Below are 18,542 nucleotides of genomic sequence, written 5' to 3'. Positions count from 1 at the left end.
AAAGGGAAGTAGGGCAATGGAAACACAGCAAACGAAAGACTCAATCTAACTAGACTGACAATACCATTAAATGGAAACACCTTAAGATGATGAAAAGCCAATCACAACCAGATATGGCGGCACACACCTTCTATCCCAGCACTGGGGAGCAGAAGCAAACCAGTCTCTGCAAACTGAAGGCCAGCCTGGTCTACAGATTAAGTTCCAGGACAGGCAGGGCTACAAAGAGACCCTGTCTCAAAAACAAAACAATGAAACCAAATTAGTCACACTGGATAAAAGAGCAAGATGTAACTACACGATGCCAACATAAGAAACATACTTTAAATACAAAGCCCCAAACAGACAAAAGGCAAAAAGATGGGAAAGCTGTATGATTAAAATAGTAACTAAAGATGCTAAATATTATGAATAGAGTATATTTTAGAAAAAAAGGATATCAGGAAGCATAAAGATGATCATTTATAATAATAAATAAGCCAAATAATAAGAATGAATGTTCCAAAAACTTATGTGTCTATTATGGAAAAAAATCTTACAGAAGTGTAAGGAAACATAAGCAAATGAATAATTATGGCTTCAGGTTTCAATCATCTTATATACTTAGTAGAGACAAGTAGTCAGAAAATGATCAACTGTACATTACATTTGAATATCACAGAACAACTTGACGTGACGTTATAAAGTATGCTACCTAATACCAGACTACATACTTCTTAACATACAGAGTATGTTCACCAAGATAGAACGCACGCGCGCATGCATGCACGCGCGTGCACACACACACACACACACACACACACACACATCACATCAGTATGTGTGTATACTGGTAATGTAATACAAATAATAATTAGCTTGATTTAGCTTTAATTTCCTGAAGACTATTTCTTAAATTTCTTGGCAAAATGGCCAAGAGGTCAATACAAACGCTTAAGAACTCCTGGGTTTCACATCTTGATCTGGAAAAGGGTTTTGTAAAAGCACTTACAGAAAAGAAAGGTCCAAGAAACACGATCAAGGGTGGCTACTCTTTGTTACAGCAAAAAGTCAGGAGAGAGCACAAACGCATCTCCCACTGCCACAAATGACGCAGTCAAGTTTCCTGCATTGGGGGAAATCTCAGGGGTCAACACACCCCAAGGCAATGGGTGAGCCTCACGCTGGGAAAACCACCTGCTCAATCATGGTATCTCCCCTGCCAGGTAAGTATGCACAATTATTTTTAAATAAGTAAATACAGTAAAATGGAAAAATTCCAAAGGATTCCAATCATGGAAGTAATATTATTTTACTATTAAAAAGAACCCAAACTGATCCTTGGAAAAATCTTAGAAATATTTGAAAATTTAAGTATTTCATCACTAAATTGCCTATTAATAAATAAAAACAAATAAAAGTACAGAAAAATGTGTGAGTTGCCACCAAGCAATATTCAGACAAGAATCTCAGCACTAAATATGAGGGGATCCGGGACAACAGTCATGTGTCATTAACTTCCGAGTCCCCTTAAACTACAAGCAGAAGAGTGAATTTAAAACAAAAACGAGATGACAGTAATTATAAATCAAAGAACATGAAAGCAGAAAAACCACAGAAGTCAATTAAGCAGACCTGGGTCTTAGGGAAGTTCCTAAAAATTGTTTTCTACTAGACAATCTGGATTTAAAAAAAAAAAAAAAAAACAGAAGATGAATAACAAAAATGAAAAAGGGGATTTTAAGAATTTCTAGAACCTTTTGCCTGATAAATTTAACAGAAAGTTCACTAAAGAAAATGTCTGAATGTCTGAAATATATGCAAAAAATTAAAATACATAGTTAAAAATCTTATAAGGAAAACTTGAGGCCTGCAAGCTTTCACTTAATGAATCAGACAACCCAAATAAAGAGTAACAAATATTCATCTATACAAACCATTCCAGAAAAGTCCAAAGAAAAGGATCACCTTTCTCTGACTCTTTGAGGCCACTACCTTGTCACCAGCTACAAAAAGCCATTACCAGAAAGGAAACTCCACCCTAAAATCCCCCTGAACACCACACGTCTTCAACAAAATTTTACTAGTTATATTTAATAATCTATAAAATGGATGAACTGTGATTTATAAGCCAAGTGTTCTTCAAACAAAAAAAGTCAATATTCTTTATCTTATGAAGAAAATATAGGAGGAAAATCATATAATTACTTCAACAGATGCAGAAAGAAAATCTGATTAAATTTAACACCTACTATAATAGAAAAGTTAAAATCTCAACAAATTAGGAATATAGAGTATTTCCTTAACGCAATAAAGGGCATCTTGGAAGAAAATCTAAATAGAGAAAATATGTATAACAGAATAATACACAGCAATGAAAATAACAGACTATAGTTCTAATGCAATAAAATTGATAAATTTGACAGTAGAGGCCAAACACAGAAGAATATATATACTATACAGTGAACTAAACTCAAGGAAATATCAAGAAGTACAAAATAAATCATAAACATTGTTGAATTTCAATACAGATGGTGTGACAGTAAAGAGGGAGAGGAAGAGGAGGTCACCAGAAAAGTTTGTTGGTGCTAATTGGGTCCCTTTTATTTGAAATTCCAGAAGTACTTTATTATAAGGGTTGTTGCTTTTTCTAATTCTGGAGTATTTGCACATCATGATGAGTTATCTTGCAACTAAAAATCAAGTCTAAATAGAGAATTCATTTGTTTTATATACAACCTATTCTTCACCCTGATTTTTAAACAGCTATAAAAGATACATTCTGAAACAAATGAGCATATTAATTCACAGAAATGTTTAGAATTTCAAGAGGAGAAATTCAGCCTTCCCCCTCTCCTACTCCCTAATGAAAAAACAAAAACAATGAAAGTTATGGTATATTATATAAAATAAAGAACAGTTTAATAGAATCTCAACTTGTGAACAGCAATGTGGACACCACTAGCAGACAGTAGAAGACTAGTTGTAACATAAATCTATGATTTCAATCATTCCCAAGGAGAGTTTAAAAAAAAAGGCATAACTTTTAAACTTAAGATACACACAGTTAACTACTGTTGTCAATTTAAGGTGGCCCTAATACATACAAATTAGGCCAAAGACCATATAATAAAATTATCTGAAATATGCTCAGTTATCAATTTCCAAATAAATCTGATTTATTTGTAACTGACATCTTAATTATCCATATTTACATCTGGAATATAACAACTTTTCTCTCTTTTAACAATCTGAGACAAACAAAATATTATGATTATACATTAGCAAGGCCTTCTCAGTTTCTACAGCTGAAATGTCACGCCAATTACTTAGTAAGATTTAATTTTACCTTGTTTAATCTGTCCTTGCACAATATTACTGGAAGTTGGAGGGGAACCCCTTGCCTTAGAAAGGTCTGGGGTGCCCGGTCTAGGTGGCCTTTAAAAGAAGAAAAAGAAACATTGAACATTTTCTTATTTCCAGAGCTATTCAAAATGTCATTCTCTAGATCGAAAAGAAACATACAAAGAACATTTTCAATTTACGATTTCAAAAAGATTTTCTAAGTTTTGTACTATCTATGCTGTCCATTTCAAATACTGGCAAAATAACTACATGATTATGAAGTAGAAAATACAATTTTTTGTAATAAATTTTTACTTTCTGTTAGTCTTAAAACATATTTTTGAACACTCCAATGAACTACTATTCACAGGCAAAAATCATTTTTCACCTTCTCTTCTTTACTAGTAACATCCTAGAATTTCAGCCTACCCCATTATCACTAGCACCTAGGAATTCATGGAATAATATACTGCTTTGAAAAGTATTTAACCATATATATAGCAATAAAGCATAAAGAAATCTTGGAGTCTAGAGGTAAGGTATCTCTTTTGAACTCTGGCTCAAAATAATCCCATATAAAAGTATTTACAAGATTAAAGACATTGAATTTTTATAGGGTAATTACAAGAAAACATGGCACAAAATGAATGCTATCTAAGTATTTCTTAGGTTTAAAAAACTGATGTGGTCAACTTTAATAAAGCATAATAACAAGTTGTCTTCACAACTTTGAGAAATTGCATTCAGGCTAAGTATTTAAAAACATCAAAATATTCTGTTTTTAAAGTAGTCTGTTTTAAAAGTTATTTTCTCTTCCCTATTGCAAAATTTGGACTAGACTGATTACCACATTCCAGAACCAATCATTGGACACATCGTTACCACATACAGATTACAATGAAAAGCATTGTGAATGGATACACATTTGAACTGAATGTCAATTCAAACTTCCACAAGCTATAAATTCAAGGTTATATTTATGGAGCTCAAAGAGATGGCTCAGCAGTTAAGAGCACATACTGTTCTTGCAGAGGACTGGAGTGGTTCCCAGCACCCCATTGGGCAGCTCATAACCACCTGTAACTCCAGCCCCAGGGAATGTAACATCCTCTCCTGGACCCCACAGGCATCTACATTCACACATGCACAGACACACATATAAGCACATAATTTAAAAAAAATAATGCTATTTGTGGTGGCCCACACCTTTAAACTCATTACTCAGGAGGCAGAGTTAGGCCAGCCTCTGTGAGTTCAAGGCTGGCCTTTGTCTATGCTGACTTACAGACTAGTCAGGGTTATCTCAGAAAAAATAAATCATCTTTAATAAAAAAATTTTAAAGATTTAATTTATTCAAGAGCTATCCTCTGTGACCAACTCTTATACTGTAAAGCCATTTAAAATAGCAACTAAGTATGACTACACATATATAATATTGCTATAATTGTATTGTGTTTTAAACTAAGCATTTTAGAAATGCCTCTGCTTTATAGTTTAAATGGGAATCACTAATGTGACACTAAAGTGTAAGTGTGCACAGAGCCCCCCCCCCAAAAAAAAAGAGCAACAAACAATAACAAAAATAGAGTATGGTCATTTATCCCTTTTGAAAATAAAGAATAAAATCAAACTACATAGTCACACCTGGTCGGGCCCTTCTTCATGTGATCACCAATGAAAGTCGCATTGGTCATACTCATTAAAGTGTTTGCCAGCGATATGATGGACAGCAGATGTTGAGTGGTGACGGCACGAGACACTGTGTAGGTCCCCTTTCCTACTCCCTCAGCTGTTGGCAGCTTCCTCCCTATTTCTGCTTTCCCAGGAAGGAGTTTACCAGCTGCCTGATTATAACCAGGAAGCATCAACGACATATGACCTCCTCTCGATAAGAGACCGAAGGACACTGTGCAGTGCGGTTTCAGCATTCCGAGACGATCAAGACAGACTTCATCCAGAACCTCATTCAGACCCCAGGCATGAAGACAGGACATGAATAATTTTGCAGTATCCATGGTTAGATTGTACTCTAGTAAGGTCAGCGGCTTGGACTTGCTGGCCCGGTACTCAGGGTCACTGTCTTCTCTTCTCTGCCTCATCGTCTCCTCATCCTCCTCTTCCTCATCGAGGAGGTGTTCCTTTATGTTCTCTTTGATAGTCTCCTTCACTTGCTGGAAAAGAACTGCTGCTCGTTTCCCAGTTAGAAAAGAGCCCCCTTTGTCTGAACTGCCAGATGCTTTTTGCAAATTCTCTGGGGAAATAAGTGCAGTATTCGGCCTAGAGGCTTCTTCAGTCAGGAGTTGAATAATCAAAGCTTCCACATCAAAGAACAGCACATGGATGTCCGGATCTGTTAGGTTTGTCTTTATTGCTTGAACCATCAGGGAGTTATGAGAATATTTAGGTAAATTCCCCTGCAACAGATATTTTTTAAAAATAGTTACAATCAAAGTATTTAATCTCAACATTCATTAATGAGCAATAAATAGCTAAATTAAAATGTTTATGAAGCTATTTTTTAGGGCTTCTAGAAAATTAAATATCTTTGCCAACCAGCAACATGTAAAAGATATGAGCTTATACAATGACTTTACACTGACACAATCATTAAAATACCAATTAATTTAAAACCAAGTATACATTAATAAATTCTTATTACTGAAGTGGGTGTCTCCTTCGTCATTAAAATTGGTTTCAGTAACATTAGCAGACTCTGAAAATGAACTGTAGCTGCCCCTGAAGAAGCTGTGGTCCTTCTGGAGCACTGAGCACTGAAATCCTTCCTTCGGCACTTACCTTCAGTCTTTCCCCTGCCAAATTCCCTCCAAAGACAGTCAAGTCTTCGGGTTTCAGACATGAGTAAGGAGATCCTGACCATGTTCCTTCTACTTCTCTCCTTTATTTTCTGTCCATTTTAGCCAAATCTATTCAAAGTGTAGAGGCTCCTCAGGCCGGGTCCTCCATTCTTTCCATATCTGACATTGTCTTATGGAGACAAGAATGTATACTGGACAGTTCATGTACGTCATGCTTGTGTGTATGCATGTGTACTTGTAAAATCCATACATGTCATACCAGAATGGAAATAGCAATTATTTTTTGATGGAATCATAGAACATTTTGTACAGATTTTATATATTTCTTAAATTACACATAATAACACATGCTATCTTTTCATAACTAGAAAATAAATCTATAGAATAAAATATAGAAGGCCCATTTATAAAACCCCCTTTCAGCTTTAACAAACAAACAGGTTCTTGAACCATATCTGTGACTCCTGACATACAAATCCTTTCATTTTTCCTTTTGCATGAGTCTGCCTTTTAGTCCTCTTCTACATGGCCCTAATTCTCAATCACAACATATATGCACATCAAATCAGTACAGTGAATGCCTTGAATATATATGTCTTACTCATCAATTGTATCTCATTCACTTTGAGGACAAGACTCTAATTCTCCCAGGAAAAAGTTAGCCAACAATACATTTAGTTCCCCATCTCCCATGTGTCAGATATTTAGATATTTCAGAAATATTTATATGGTTATTGTTTTAGTTACTTATAACTTCCTTATTCTGCAGGGTAATTTCAAAACATGAACAAACTATGCCTTATTCATTCTGTGCAATCAGAGTCTAGCAGAATGAACAAAGAACATTATAAAAAACCTTACAAAATTATTCAAATTGCTCATCAATTCTTCCTGTAATTGTTACAATAAATTCCTTTAACTGGTCTCTCTTCTGTCTCCATTTCCATCCTTCCTGACTATGTATGTTTCCAGCTTCAGAGATTATCAATATCATTTTATAACTTGAGAAGAAAATCCAGACTTCTCTGCAAAGCAAAACACACCCTCCAGAATCTACTGTTGCTTGTAGATTTCATTTCACCTCCAGTCACCAGCCTGTAACTTAACACCAAATCACCTCTCATTTCCAGAAAGTTTCATATATTGGACCTTTGCATTTGTTTACACTAGGACCACATTCACAAAAGATCTCAAGTTGTTCACCATCCAAGAATTACTCAAGGAATTATTCACGCAGATGTTATCACTGCCTCCTTTATATAAACTTCTCTGAATTGAATGACATTTAAAGGATGATATAAATCTTTCTATATTATAGTCAACAATATAAAGAATATTGCTAATATGATAATGTTACACTATTGAAGAGTCAATATAAAACTAAAGGGGCATGCCCGAGAAATTATCAATTCTATCTCAGGTGACCAGGGAGCTCCTCAGAGAAGAGCTAACTTGAGCATGAAAAAAACACTCATGGTGGAAAGAAAGAAAAATGCAGAAAAGGACAGTGGCAATGACAATCGGGGGCAGGGGGTGGGGTGGACGCTGAGGAACCCACAGGTGATCAAGAGGATGAGCCCAGACCACAGCTCACTAAGAGCTTAAAGACCACAGTGAGGCCTTTGAACTGTATTTTGCAAGCCAGTGTGCCACTAAAATACAGGTTCCTGGACCTGATCATCAGACCCAAATAGCATGGCCTGGAATATGTACAAATCTGTCTAAGGAATAGCCAGACAACTATATACAGTAATGTCGGGAACAACTATCCAAATGAGGGAGTCACATAACCAGACACAGTACTATTAGCTTAAAAGGAGCAAGAGCAGGGTCATGAACATAAAATGGAGGCAGCAGAAGCCACACAGATGATCAAGATAAAAGTGCAATAACCCAAAGGATGTGAGCGATGGGACAGAATGAAGAATATGTACTTGAGCCTTTCATTTCTCCAAGCTCTGTTCTTCACTGTTTCCTTTGAAACACTGAACATGTAATATCACACACTATACTTAGTGCTTTGTACTTACCAGTACTAACTCAAGTGAATTATGTACAACCTTATACATGTGTTATGTCCAATAATATTGATACAAAATTATAATTAATAATTATAGCCACTATTTCAAAGCTGTTGCTGTAGTTCGGGAACTATTCTAGTTATTAGCACTGGCTATGTGACTAGCTATGGAGCCCTAGCTGTCCTGGGATTCACTGAGACCCACCTGCCTCTGAGCCCACAGTGCTGGGATTTTAAATACACTGACACCATGCCCAGAAATCTGAAATCTTAAGGAAAGGAAAACTGACCTAGGTATACAGCTCTGACAACAGGTATGAAGGAACAGGTAACATTAGGTAAAATGAAGAGGTCTCCACAGTGCTCCTGAGGATGTTTTTTCTGAAAAATACTTGCAACATTCTTTTAGAAAAAAGAGATTATTATCAACCAAACAACATAAAATCAAACAAGTTTAGCTAAGAAATTACTGAAGCAATGAGAAGGGCTTGAACAAAAGAAGGCAGAAGGAAACCAGAAGGTAGACAGACTTCAACTCGTCTCGTCTGATGTCAGCCACACATGTGCCCATCAGCACCCGCAGCTCCTCAGGCATCTCCATCTCCTTCTGAAGGTGTTCCAGCAGTTAGCCACATGCTCACAACAAAAAGGTTATCTAATTAATACCATGACTGGGTGTGACTTTGTAAGATTCTCTTTAGTACAATCTCTCAGAGCTACTGAATGTGCCCTGTGGGGATGGGGTTGGGGAGGACTGTACCTAATAGCACTCTACTACACAAAAAGAGAATGTAAAAGACAAAGAAAACACCACTACCAAGATAAAATATAACAGAAGAAAACACATTAAGGCTGAAGGGGGGAGGAGAGAAGATGACTCATCATTCCAGTGTTTCTCACACCACCAAGACCTGACAACCAAATCTACTGACTTAGGCAATCTGTCACAACAAAAAGTAGATGCCCTCAAAGTTGGGAGGACGATGTTGGCTAAAGGTGAAGAAAGGACAGAGTCAGTCACTCTCAGGTCTGGTTTTCTAGAATGTGATACTAAGATGAGATACAGGAAAGGAACAAAAACATCTAGCAAATTCCAAGGTTTTCTTGGCTTAATGATAAAATATATACACCTGGGACCAGACTGATTCACTCAAATCATCAGATATTTTCAAAAATTTCAAAGCAAATCATGAGGATGTTCTAGAAGGGCCACTCTGCTACATTTATTAGAATCCCTGCAATGTGGATGTACAATTCATCTTTAAGTTATCACAGAGCAGGATTTAATTCAGTTCAATAAATATTTGTGGAGTAACCTATTGTGTAAACAAGCCTGGAAGAAAACAAAATATTCGTCCTCAAAGAAATAGTTGAAAACCTACTTGACAATGGCTAAAAAGGAAAATGACTGAGTCTCCAACTTGCTAGTAAATGCAATTATACATATATCTACACTCACATGACAGGCTAGTACACAGATTTATTTTATGCTTATTTTAAGTATCTGATTTACTGCAATTTTCATTTGAGAAAGTACATATTAAGCCACGTGAGGTTTCTTTTGTTTTGAGACAGGTTCTCTCTATGGAGCCCCAGCTGTCCTGGGATTCACTGAGACCCACCTGCCTCTGAGCCCACAGTGCTGGGATTTTAAATACATCTGACACCATGCCCAGAAATCTGAAATCTTAAGGAAAGGAAAATTGACTTAAAATATAACACAAAAGAAAACACAGGGGGAACAAAATACTGGACTCCTGACTCATAACTGAAAGTGAACCTGTGGCAGGAACATTAGATAAAATAATATCTCAAGTAAAACCCAAAGAAAACAATAGAACTACCATCCCGATATCAGGGCTCATCAACGCATGCATGAATCTCAGCATATAAACACGTCAGATGTAGCAGACCCCACAAGCAAAACATAATAATTCAGAATGTTCAGAGAAATAACATTGACATGTGTCTATATAACAGTTTTCATCATTTTATATAACTGAATAAATTCTAGATGAGTCTGCTGAAACATTTGATAGCTTTGTCTCTGCCTACCAATATTATGCTTTAAGGGTCTTTAATAGGTTTAAGATTTTAAATGCATTGCATTTTACCCACTGACTACGAGAATTTTTAAGCTCTCACCATTCACTTCATTGATCCTGACTTGAAAGCTCACTGATTTTGAAATCATTGTTCAATAACACAGTTTTCAATGCTATCTTTAAATAGTCTTGTGATTTATTATTCTTTCTGAATCCAATCTATAATATCATTTGATATGGGCTTTATCTAAAAGTAGAGTTGATTTGTACGACCAAGTATTATGTTAGTTGATTTTCATAATCAAATGCAAGACAGATATGTTGATTTGCGTGTGTGTGTATATGTGTGTGTGTGTCTCTCGCATATGCACATAGTACTGGTTGTTGGGTATGTGTGTTGGCGTGGGTGTATGCACATGAATGTGCAGGCCAGTGTTCGGCTTCCTGAACTTAGTGCTCACTGATTCACCTCTCCAGCACTGGGATTACGTGCACTGCCTTGCCCAGCAGTGCCTGGCTGCAGGGACCCAAACTCGGGCAGGTCCAAAGGCTTGTCTAGCAGCCACTTTACCAACTGAGCCATTTCCCTAGCGTTTGGTGATATATTTTTTAAATTCGAATTAGCTTTGAAATCAGTGATTAAAGACAGGTTAGAAAATGAATGTCTACCATATACATAGACTCCTCTTTAAACATCAATACTGAACTCTAAAATAGATTACAAGAAAATTTTTACTAAAAATATTCACTTACTATTTTATAAAATGCATAATTGTATAGGTATCCTATTTATAATGAATCGTTTAAACAACTTACGTTTCCTTAGTATAAAAACTGATTTAATATCAAAAACTATTTTGGCAGGAAAAAGAAAGAAACAGTAATTGTGCCCTTTATTTTTTACATGAGATTTTACTGATGAAAGTAATTTAAAGGGATTTCAAATTTTCTTGTGCACAATAATAAATGTAAAAAGTACATTGGATAAAAATAAATAGATGTCTTATTGTACTTTTAAAATAATCTAAAGTAGATGAGGGAAATCCTCTTCACCTACTAGAAAATAGTCACAAGGTGGCTTCAACATTGGCTATTTTAGGTAACAAGAAAAAAGAAGGGAGGAAGGAGGAGGCAAGACTGGAGGCGACACAGAAATAGCAGGAAAACCTGTCTGCCCAGATGGGTATTTGGCGCCCTCTGCTGTTGAAACTGCTGTGTCTCCATGCTAGTTGTTAGGCTAATGAGTTCCTCAGAGAATCCGGTCACATGGAGAACTAAACAACATGGCCATGGTCATACCACCCTGAAAATGAAAATCTCCTCTAGAAACAGACAACACTATATTTATCTTAAAAACCTGCTTTTGGATGAGATGAGAATTCTCGATCAGGTGTGAATGATAACATGGTAATACAATTCCTGTCATTTTCTTTCTTTTCCATGTGCTTCCATTAACAAGCACAAGAGAAAGTACAAACTAAGAAAAGATATTAAACATATCAAGGAGTAGAATCTTTATATTTTATTGCAACTTATTTAACAGGACAAAAATGAGATGTAATTATAAATATTAAATGCAAACATTCATTAAATCTTACGTAGAAAATATATTTTGAGCTGGGCGGTGGTGGCACACACCTTTAATCTCAGCACTCGGGAGGCAGAGCCAGGTGGATCTCTGTGAGTTCAAGGCCAGCCTGGTCTACAGGGTGAGATCCAGGACAGGCACCAAAAACTACACAGAGAAACCCTGTCTCGAAAAACCAAAAAAAAAGAAGGAGGAGGAGGAGGAGGAGGAGGAGGAGGAGGAGGAGGAGGAGGAGGAGGAGGAGAAGAAGAAGAAGAAGAAGAAGAAGAAGAAGAAGAAGAAGAAGAAGAAGAAGAAGAAGAAGAAGAAGAAGAAGAAGAAATATTTTGAAGGTATTTCTTCTGAAGCTCATAGGCTATTATTACATAATTATTAAATAATTAGAGATTGAAATTTTAATATATTAAGAGTCTTTACAACAGCACAGGAAATAAACTTCCAAGTCCAGCCAAAGAGTCGAGAGCCCCAAACAGCAGGACTGGAAGCTCTCTGTAACAGATGACTGTAACATGGGCAGCTGACTTCCCTACATCCAAACTTTCTGTCTTCCAGTACTGAAATGACTACCCACTTCCGGGGCTGAGATGGCTAGTAGATAACACAAGCAGTATTCCCTCTCTGGTAGAAGAGAGAGAACATCCTCTCACTTGAAACCAAATGAATGTATCAGAGACAGGCCAAAAGAGTCCAGCTAACTGCGGGGTCCTGTGGTCGGGGTGGCTGTGGTAGGAGAACCACGGTCAGGGGCTTGCCAACTCCTAAGATGCCCTGTTGGAAACACACCCTTCTGTCAAAAATCCCTGTTTTATTTTTAAATGAATGGTGCCAAGGTGAGATTCTGGGGGCCTGACCTGGTAAGAACAAGTATAAAGCATAAGACTAAACGTGGTAAAATGAAAAGGAGAAGACAGAAAACCTGAATCAATGTAGTAAGCAGTTCCTCATTTCAGAAACACACCTTAACAGATTCTAACCCATCAATTGCGATTTTTTCTCCTCACTGCTCTGCTGGCCCACACTCACTGCTCCTATCCACACTGACATCCAACATGCTATGACATCTGCCTGGACCTCTTTTCCTCCTGATATCAAGCCTACCTCTCTTCAGAAAAGCTTTCCCAATGGCTCTGCTGATCAATCATCTCTCTGGGACTCTCTCCCATTGGTCCACACCTTAAGTAGTCTGAGAGCCACATTATGAACTGCACATTGGTTCCCAGGCCAGAACAGGAGCTGCTCAATGCCAGCATCTGCTCCAGGTGGGTGTGTCTAAAGCACTCTCCAACTGGTTCTAGCTCAGGGCCTAGTTCATAGCATGAACCCAACATACGCTGAACAAATGCAGAAATCACTCAACAATCAAGTATTAAACCAGTGTGCAATAAATACCTATTGTAAATGTTTGGAGCATGTTGTAACATTTAACTTCATTACAACCCAATTATGCCCATTTTCAAGCTAAAGACAAAATTAAGCTAAAAGGTTCATCAGTCACTTGGAGAACACACAAGTCCATGGTGAAAATGTAGGAGGAAATCGTTCTTTCTGCATACACCTGTCATTTCCCACGTGTTCTGAATTATACTAGATGTTAAGAGTTCTCAGTATCAGTTCCACAGAGACTCGAGAGATAGAAGGGGTGTAGTTAGGAAAGAACCCTCAAATACTAGGCTACTTACACTGAGTCAAGGGACAGCTGGGAAGAACGTAATGGAATCCTCTGTCCACATGCTACAGAGCAGTCATTCTCAACCAGCAGTGAACGTTGAACACACTGGAAGGCACACTTTTCCAATTGTGTTAGAGGTGCCAGCTTTGTTTTGCTGCTTCAAGTCATAATTAGAATGTGGCTACAGTTTCTTCCTACAAATATTCTGTAATCTAATTAGATATGATACAGCATCAAATGTAGAAAAATAGCACAGCAAAGTGCTAGGTGTCCAGTGGATAGTCTAGGGACACATCTGAAGCAGTACAGAGCAAAGGACAGTTTTCACAACAATCACTTGGTACTGAGATTAACAACCAGATGTAGAGAAAAAGAAATAGAGACAACTGTGCCCGCTTGTTCACATGTCAGACAATAGAGGTGGTGTTAGGACAGAAACGCAAGCCAAGTAGCAGAGATCAGAGAGGAAGGAGTATCAGGGGACCCTGACGGCCTGACTTGGCTCTGCTGGCTGACAGTCCTGGACTCAGGCTCAGCTGAGGAGTTCAGATGAGGTGTTTCAGTTACAGCAAACATCGAGAGTCAGGCTGCAAGATTCTCCCGACCATCCCCAGTGGTGGATGGGTCCCAGCAATCAAGGGCCACAATTACAGAAATACACACAAAAAAGACTAGAAACCAAAAATTTTGCACCATAAATACTAAAACCCTGATTAATGCTCACAAAAGTCCCTCCCCCTGCCTTTGTCTTTCTCTTCCCAGCTCCTCCTCCTCCTCCCAGCCACTTGCCTGAGACAGACACTTTGCAGCAAGCCTGAATGCTGTTGGATGTGAGTGTGAATGCATGTGTGCTAGGTATGAATGTGAGAAACAGTCAATTCTACTTACTATTCTCGGAGCTACAAAAACTTGACTGCCTCCAAGGGTAATTTTAGGGTGTGCAATATCAACCCATAAATGTCACTATATGAGTTCCATATTGAAAAAAAGATTAAAATTTCAAAGTCACTGTCAGAGGTTCAAAGCCTTCCTGATCATTCTAGGAAAATTCACCATACATGTAGATAAGTGATCTTCAACTTATTACCTGTGGCTATTAGTGGTCCAGGGACTTTATTAAAGGACATAACACAATTTCAAGTAGGAGGGCGCATAGCACATAAGCACAGAATATTCAGTAACAAAGCAAATTACTAAGGTTACATTTGCTTATTTTACAAACAGTTCACTTTGTATTTCTTTACAGTCATGTCAGTACTTGGCAACACTGTTCAAGAAACTTGGTATTCTAATTACATGTCATTCATGTGACTTGCCAGGCAATGGCACAAAGGTTTTATTGCACATGAACATGCACTGAGTCTATAGATGGGATGTTTAGTATCACTACAGGAAAATGATGGATTTCTTATGTTGGTCTTGTTCTTAAAATATAATATCTAGTTAGTTTATCGCTAGTTTGTTCAAAGGCATGTTATCTGCAGGAACTTTAGCTGTTAGTTCACAAGGCATGAGAAGAAGCATGTGAACGTCCATTCTATTCTCCATTCTTGCTCCTGCACAAAGCCTTTCAGATGGCACTGTATTCTGATGGTGAGGCTCTTTACCCAGTGGGAAACAGCAAAGTCTCGGAAAATTCTTTTGTATCACCTAAGATTGAGAACCATAGAGAGCCTCACAGGTCCTTGGCTGTCTCAACTCCAGTCATCTTGCCCTCCTGCTGAACTAGTGGAAAACTCCACCATGCCTGCTCTTCATCCTCAGAGCAGCACTTCAAAAACTGCTGCACATTAGGACGACCGAGGACCTTCTAAAAACTCCATGCACTGCTGCGCCTGCATATAAATGGAATCAGGAAGTAGTAGCTGTGGTAGGAGCTGGGCAGCTCTGACAAATTTTAGAGATCCCAGGTGATTTCAAGTGCAACAGTCTGGTAACTGCCCTCATAGGAGCATTACGTCACTGGAGTCCACCACTTCTTCAAAGACCACTAGACAGCCTCATCCTCCCTCATCCAACTGTGACCCTATGCTTAACCACACCAATCAACCTTTCACAACTACTCTTCAATACCCTTCTTTAATCTCTAAATGACAGGACTGCAATTCTGCAACAGTTGAGAAAATATACCCTCTGTTTTCCCCATACGCCTTTACTCTAGCCCATTACAACTGAAAATGCAGTCCATCTTTCTCCTTGTTTTTAGCTTCCACTCTCTGCCCTGACCTCTGTCACTCAGTTCCCTACTTCAGTACCCCAGCTTACCCATCAGACTTCCCCTAAAAAGCATAAGCTTTAGAAATGTGTTCTCCTCATTCCCATCCACTAACCCCAGAAATACCCATTCAAACATGCAGCTTCTCCTCCTACTTCTCTTCAGTTTCAGAAAATGAGGTTTTCCTCTTCCACAACAAAGCCTGTTGCTTTGCCCCGGAATTGAATTTCCTTGTTTATCAATGGTCAATTCTCACTTCCCCATCTTGAAGCTGCCCTCTCTGCTGGCTTTTCGTCTTCAGCTAAAGGCATTCCCTGCTGCCTCCAAAACCACATCCCCATCGAACTGCTCGTGCTCCTTCTATCTCCTCTCATACAAACTTCACTCACTAGATCTACTCCCACCTATACAGCCCAGGTTCTGCCCCGGGAAGACGGTCTGAAGAAAGGATGCTCTGAGCTGGCTGGCAAGTGCACTCGGTCCTTCGAAGGTTTGATGGTGATTGCCTTTAACACAGTGATGGCGTCTGCCTTGCCCATCTTGAGTTCCACTTGGTTGATCAGCACATTCCCCTTGCCCCCCTCATATGTCTACTTCTCCTATCCTAATCCTGCCTCATCCTGCTCCCTTTAGAGCTGCTATTTCTTTTTTTATAATTTATTTAACTTTATTTAATGTGCATTGGTGTAAAGGTGTCAGATTCCGAGGACCTGGAGTTAGACAGTTGTGAGCTGCTATGTGGGTACTGGGAATTGAACCTCTAGAAGAACAGCCAGTGCTCTTAACTACTGAGCCATCTCTCCAGTCCTAGAGCTGCTATTTCTTAAGAGTCTGTATATGAATAATCTCCCTTACTTCCATGGAATTAAGAACCAGACATATATATCAAGGAGTCATCAGTGTGTGTACCCCATCGCCCTATGACTCCCTCAGGTTTCAGACCCTTAAATTAAACCACCTGACAAATATCCTGACATGTAACACACGGGCACCTCTGGTTCACCATATACCAAGCAAACAGCTCTTCACTGTCCCTATAAAACCTGCTCGTACATTCAATATCACATTGACAGAGCCACTTTCTACTCAATCAATCAGGGGACCTTTGGATAAACCTTCCTTATTACTCATACCCAATCAATCACCAGCTCCCACTGAATACAATTCAATTCAACTATTGAGTTTAAATTCTCCACTGTACTCCTTCTTATCAAATTTATTGACTGGTTTTCATGTAAAATTCCATTTGAGTAACAAACTCTAAAGTTTGTGTTTTGTTTTTTGTTTTTTGTTTTTTTAATTTTGAAAGGCACTGAGGCAAAAGGTAAAAGTCTCAGCATCTTCCCTTGGTCCAAGATAAACTCACCTTTATTTCCCACCACTACTGGTCTCCAGCTGAAGCTCTAGCAATGCTGGCTGAGCAGGGTCTCTCCACACCCCTCTATGCTGAGCCCACTGCAACATTCCTCCATTCATATCAATAGATTCCACTTATCCCTCCTCCAAACAGCCAATCCTGATCACCTCGGGCTAGGACAGACTTTTGCAATACTTCCTGCATTTCTCACCATGCCACTGGCTACAGAGCTTTGCAACCATGTCTTATTCATTTGGCTCCCAGTGCCTAATTAGTCAATAAACGGTTAAAAAACTTGACTGTTTCAATTATTTTGTAGCAGAAGAAATATAAAAGTCAAAGTTTCAAAATATTTTATATGTTCTAATAAAGAACAGAATTTCTTCACAAATACTAAAAGAACTTAATTCTCCAAGATGCCAAAATATTAATAATTAGTCAAGAACCTTTGTATTTTTATCATAATAACCTCAACTGCTCAAAGTAGAATTAAAGATAAAGAATCACATATGAGGGCTAGGAGATCCTACAATTATAAAGAAAATTATAATAGCAACAATCCATTTTTACATTGTAATAAGCAAGAGACATGCATTACAGTCTCTAGGGTAAAGGTTAAAAGAACACCAGCAGGATCCGTAGCAAGCATAATGAGAATAAAAATAACCTTTAAATATTGGTTTAATCTAATAGAAGGCTTTAAAAAGAAAATATAAAAGTTAGCATGTTAAAAGAAATTCAAAATGGTAGAGCACTCGCCTAGCATGCATGATGTCCTGGGCCTCTCCCCCATTAGAGGAAGTGAACAATTGAAAGAGAAACCAAAAGTAAGGGATGGGGTAAGGAGGGGAGGGAGAGTCCAATGGTATATTTAAAATCCAAATATTGCATTTTAAGAAAACTGCACAAAGAGTAGTAGAGACTTACAGTAGCCACAGCCCCTAGCTAAGAGGAGAACAGAAAGGAAAGAGGTTCATCAAGAAACAACCTGGATAATAATACAGCACTCCTGCAAGCTAATAAGGAGGATGTGCATGTATTATATGCTGTGGGATGTTCTGTATGTCAAGAGTGTTGCTGATTGGTCAATAAATAAATCACTGATTGGCCAGGCAGGACAAGGAGGAGAATAAAGCTGGGAAGTAGAAGGCTGAGAGAGAGACACTGCCAGCCGCCGCCAGGACAAGCAGCATGTGAGGATGCCGGTAAGCCGTGAGCCACGTGGCAAGGTATAGATTTATAGAAATAGATTAATTTAAGCTGTAAGAACAGTTAGCAAGAAGCCTGCCACGGCCATACAGTTTGTAAGCAATATAAGTCTCTGTGTTTACTTGGTTGGGTCTGAGTGGCTGTGGGTCTGGCAGGTGAGAGAGATTTGTCCTGACTGTGGACCAGGCAGGAAAACTCTAGCTACAATTTTATTTACAACAAAATCAAGAACACAATAATCAAGCTGAGTTACCAGAGTTCATGCACATTCAGTATATTCTTCAAACACTAGGAAGAA

At 38.2% G+C, this 18,542-nt stretch overlaps 1 protein-coding gene and 1 non-coding gene across 2 annotated transcripts in view; both read right to left on the bottom strand.

The window, feature by feature from the left end:
- Wdr7 (WD repeat domain 7) overlaps positions 1 to 18,542 on the bottom strand; it is a 290,638-nt gene that overhangs the window by 202,685 nt on the left and 69,411 nt on the right. Inside the window, exons 15-16 of the mRNA XM_059246685.1 lie at positions 4,970 to 5,739; positions 3,329 to 3,417 (exon numbers count right to left, since the gene is read on the bottom strand). Coding sequence (XP_059102668.1) covers positions 3,329 to 3,417; positions 4,970 to 5,739 — 859 coding nt within the window. The remainder of the gene's footprint in view (positions 1 to 3,328; positions 3,418 to 4,969; positions 5,740 to 18,542) is intronic.
- On the bottom strand, positions 1,052 to 1,213 carry LOC131896227 (U1 spliceosomal RNA). Its single transcript, XR_009375393.1, has one exon. It is a non-coding gene; the product is annotated as a U1 spliceosomal RNA (small nuclear RNA).

Source organism: Peromyscus eremicus, chromosome 19 (genome assembly GCF_949786415.1).
Source record: "Peromyscus eremicus chromosome 19, PerEre_H2_v1, whole genome shotgun sequence".
NCBI lineage: Eukaryota > Metazoa > Chordata > Mammalia > Rodentia > Cricetidae > Peromyscus > Peromyscus eremicus.
Note: the sequence above shows the minus strand (reverse complement) of the source record. Positions and strands in the feature narration are given on the sequence as shown.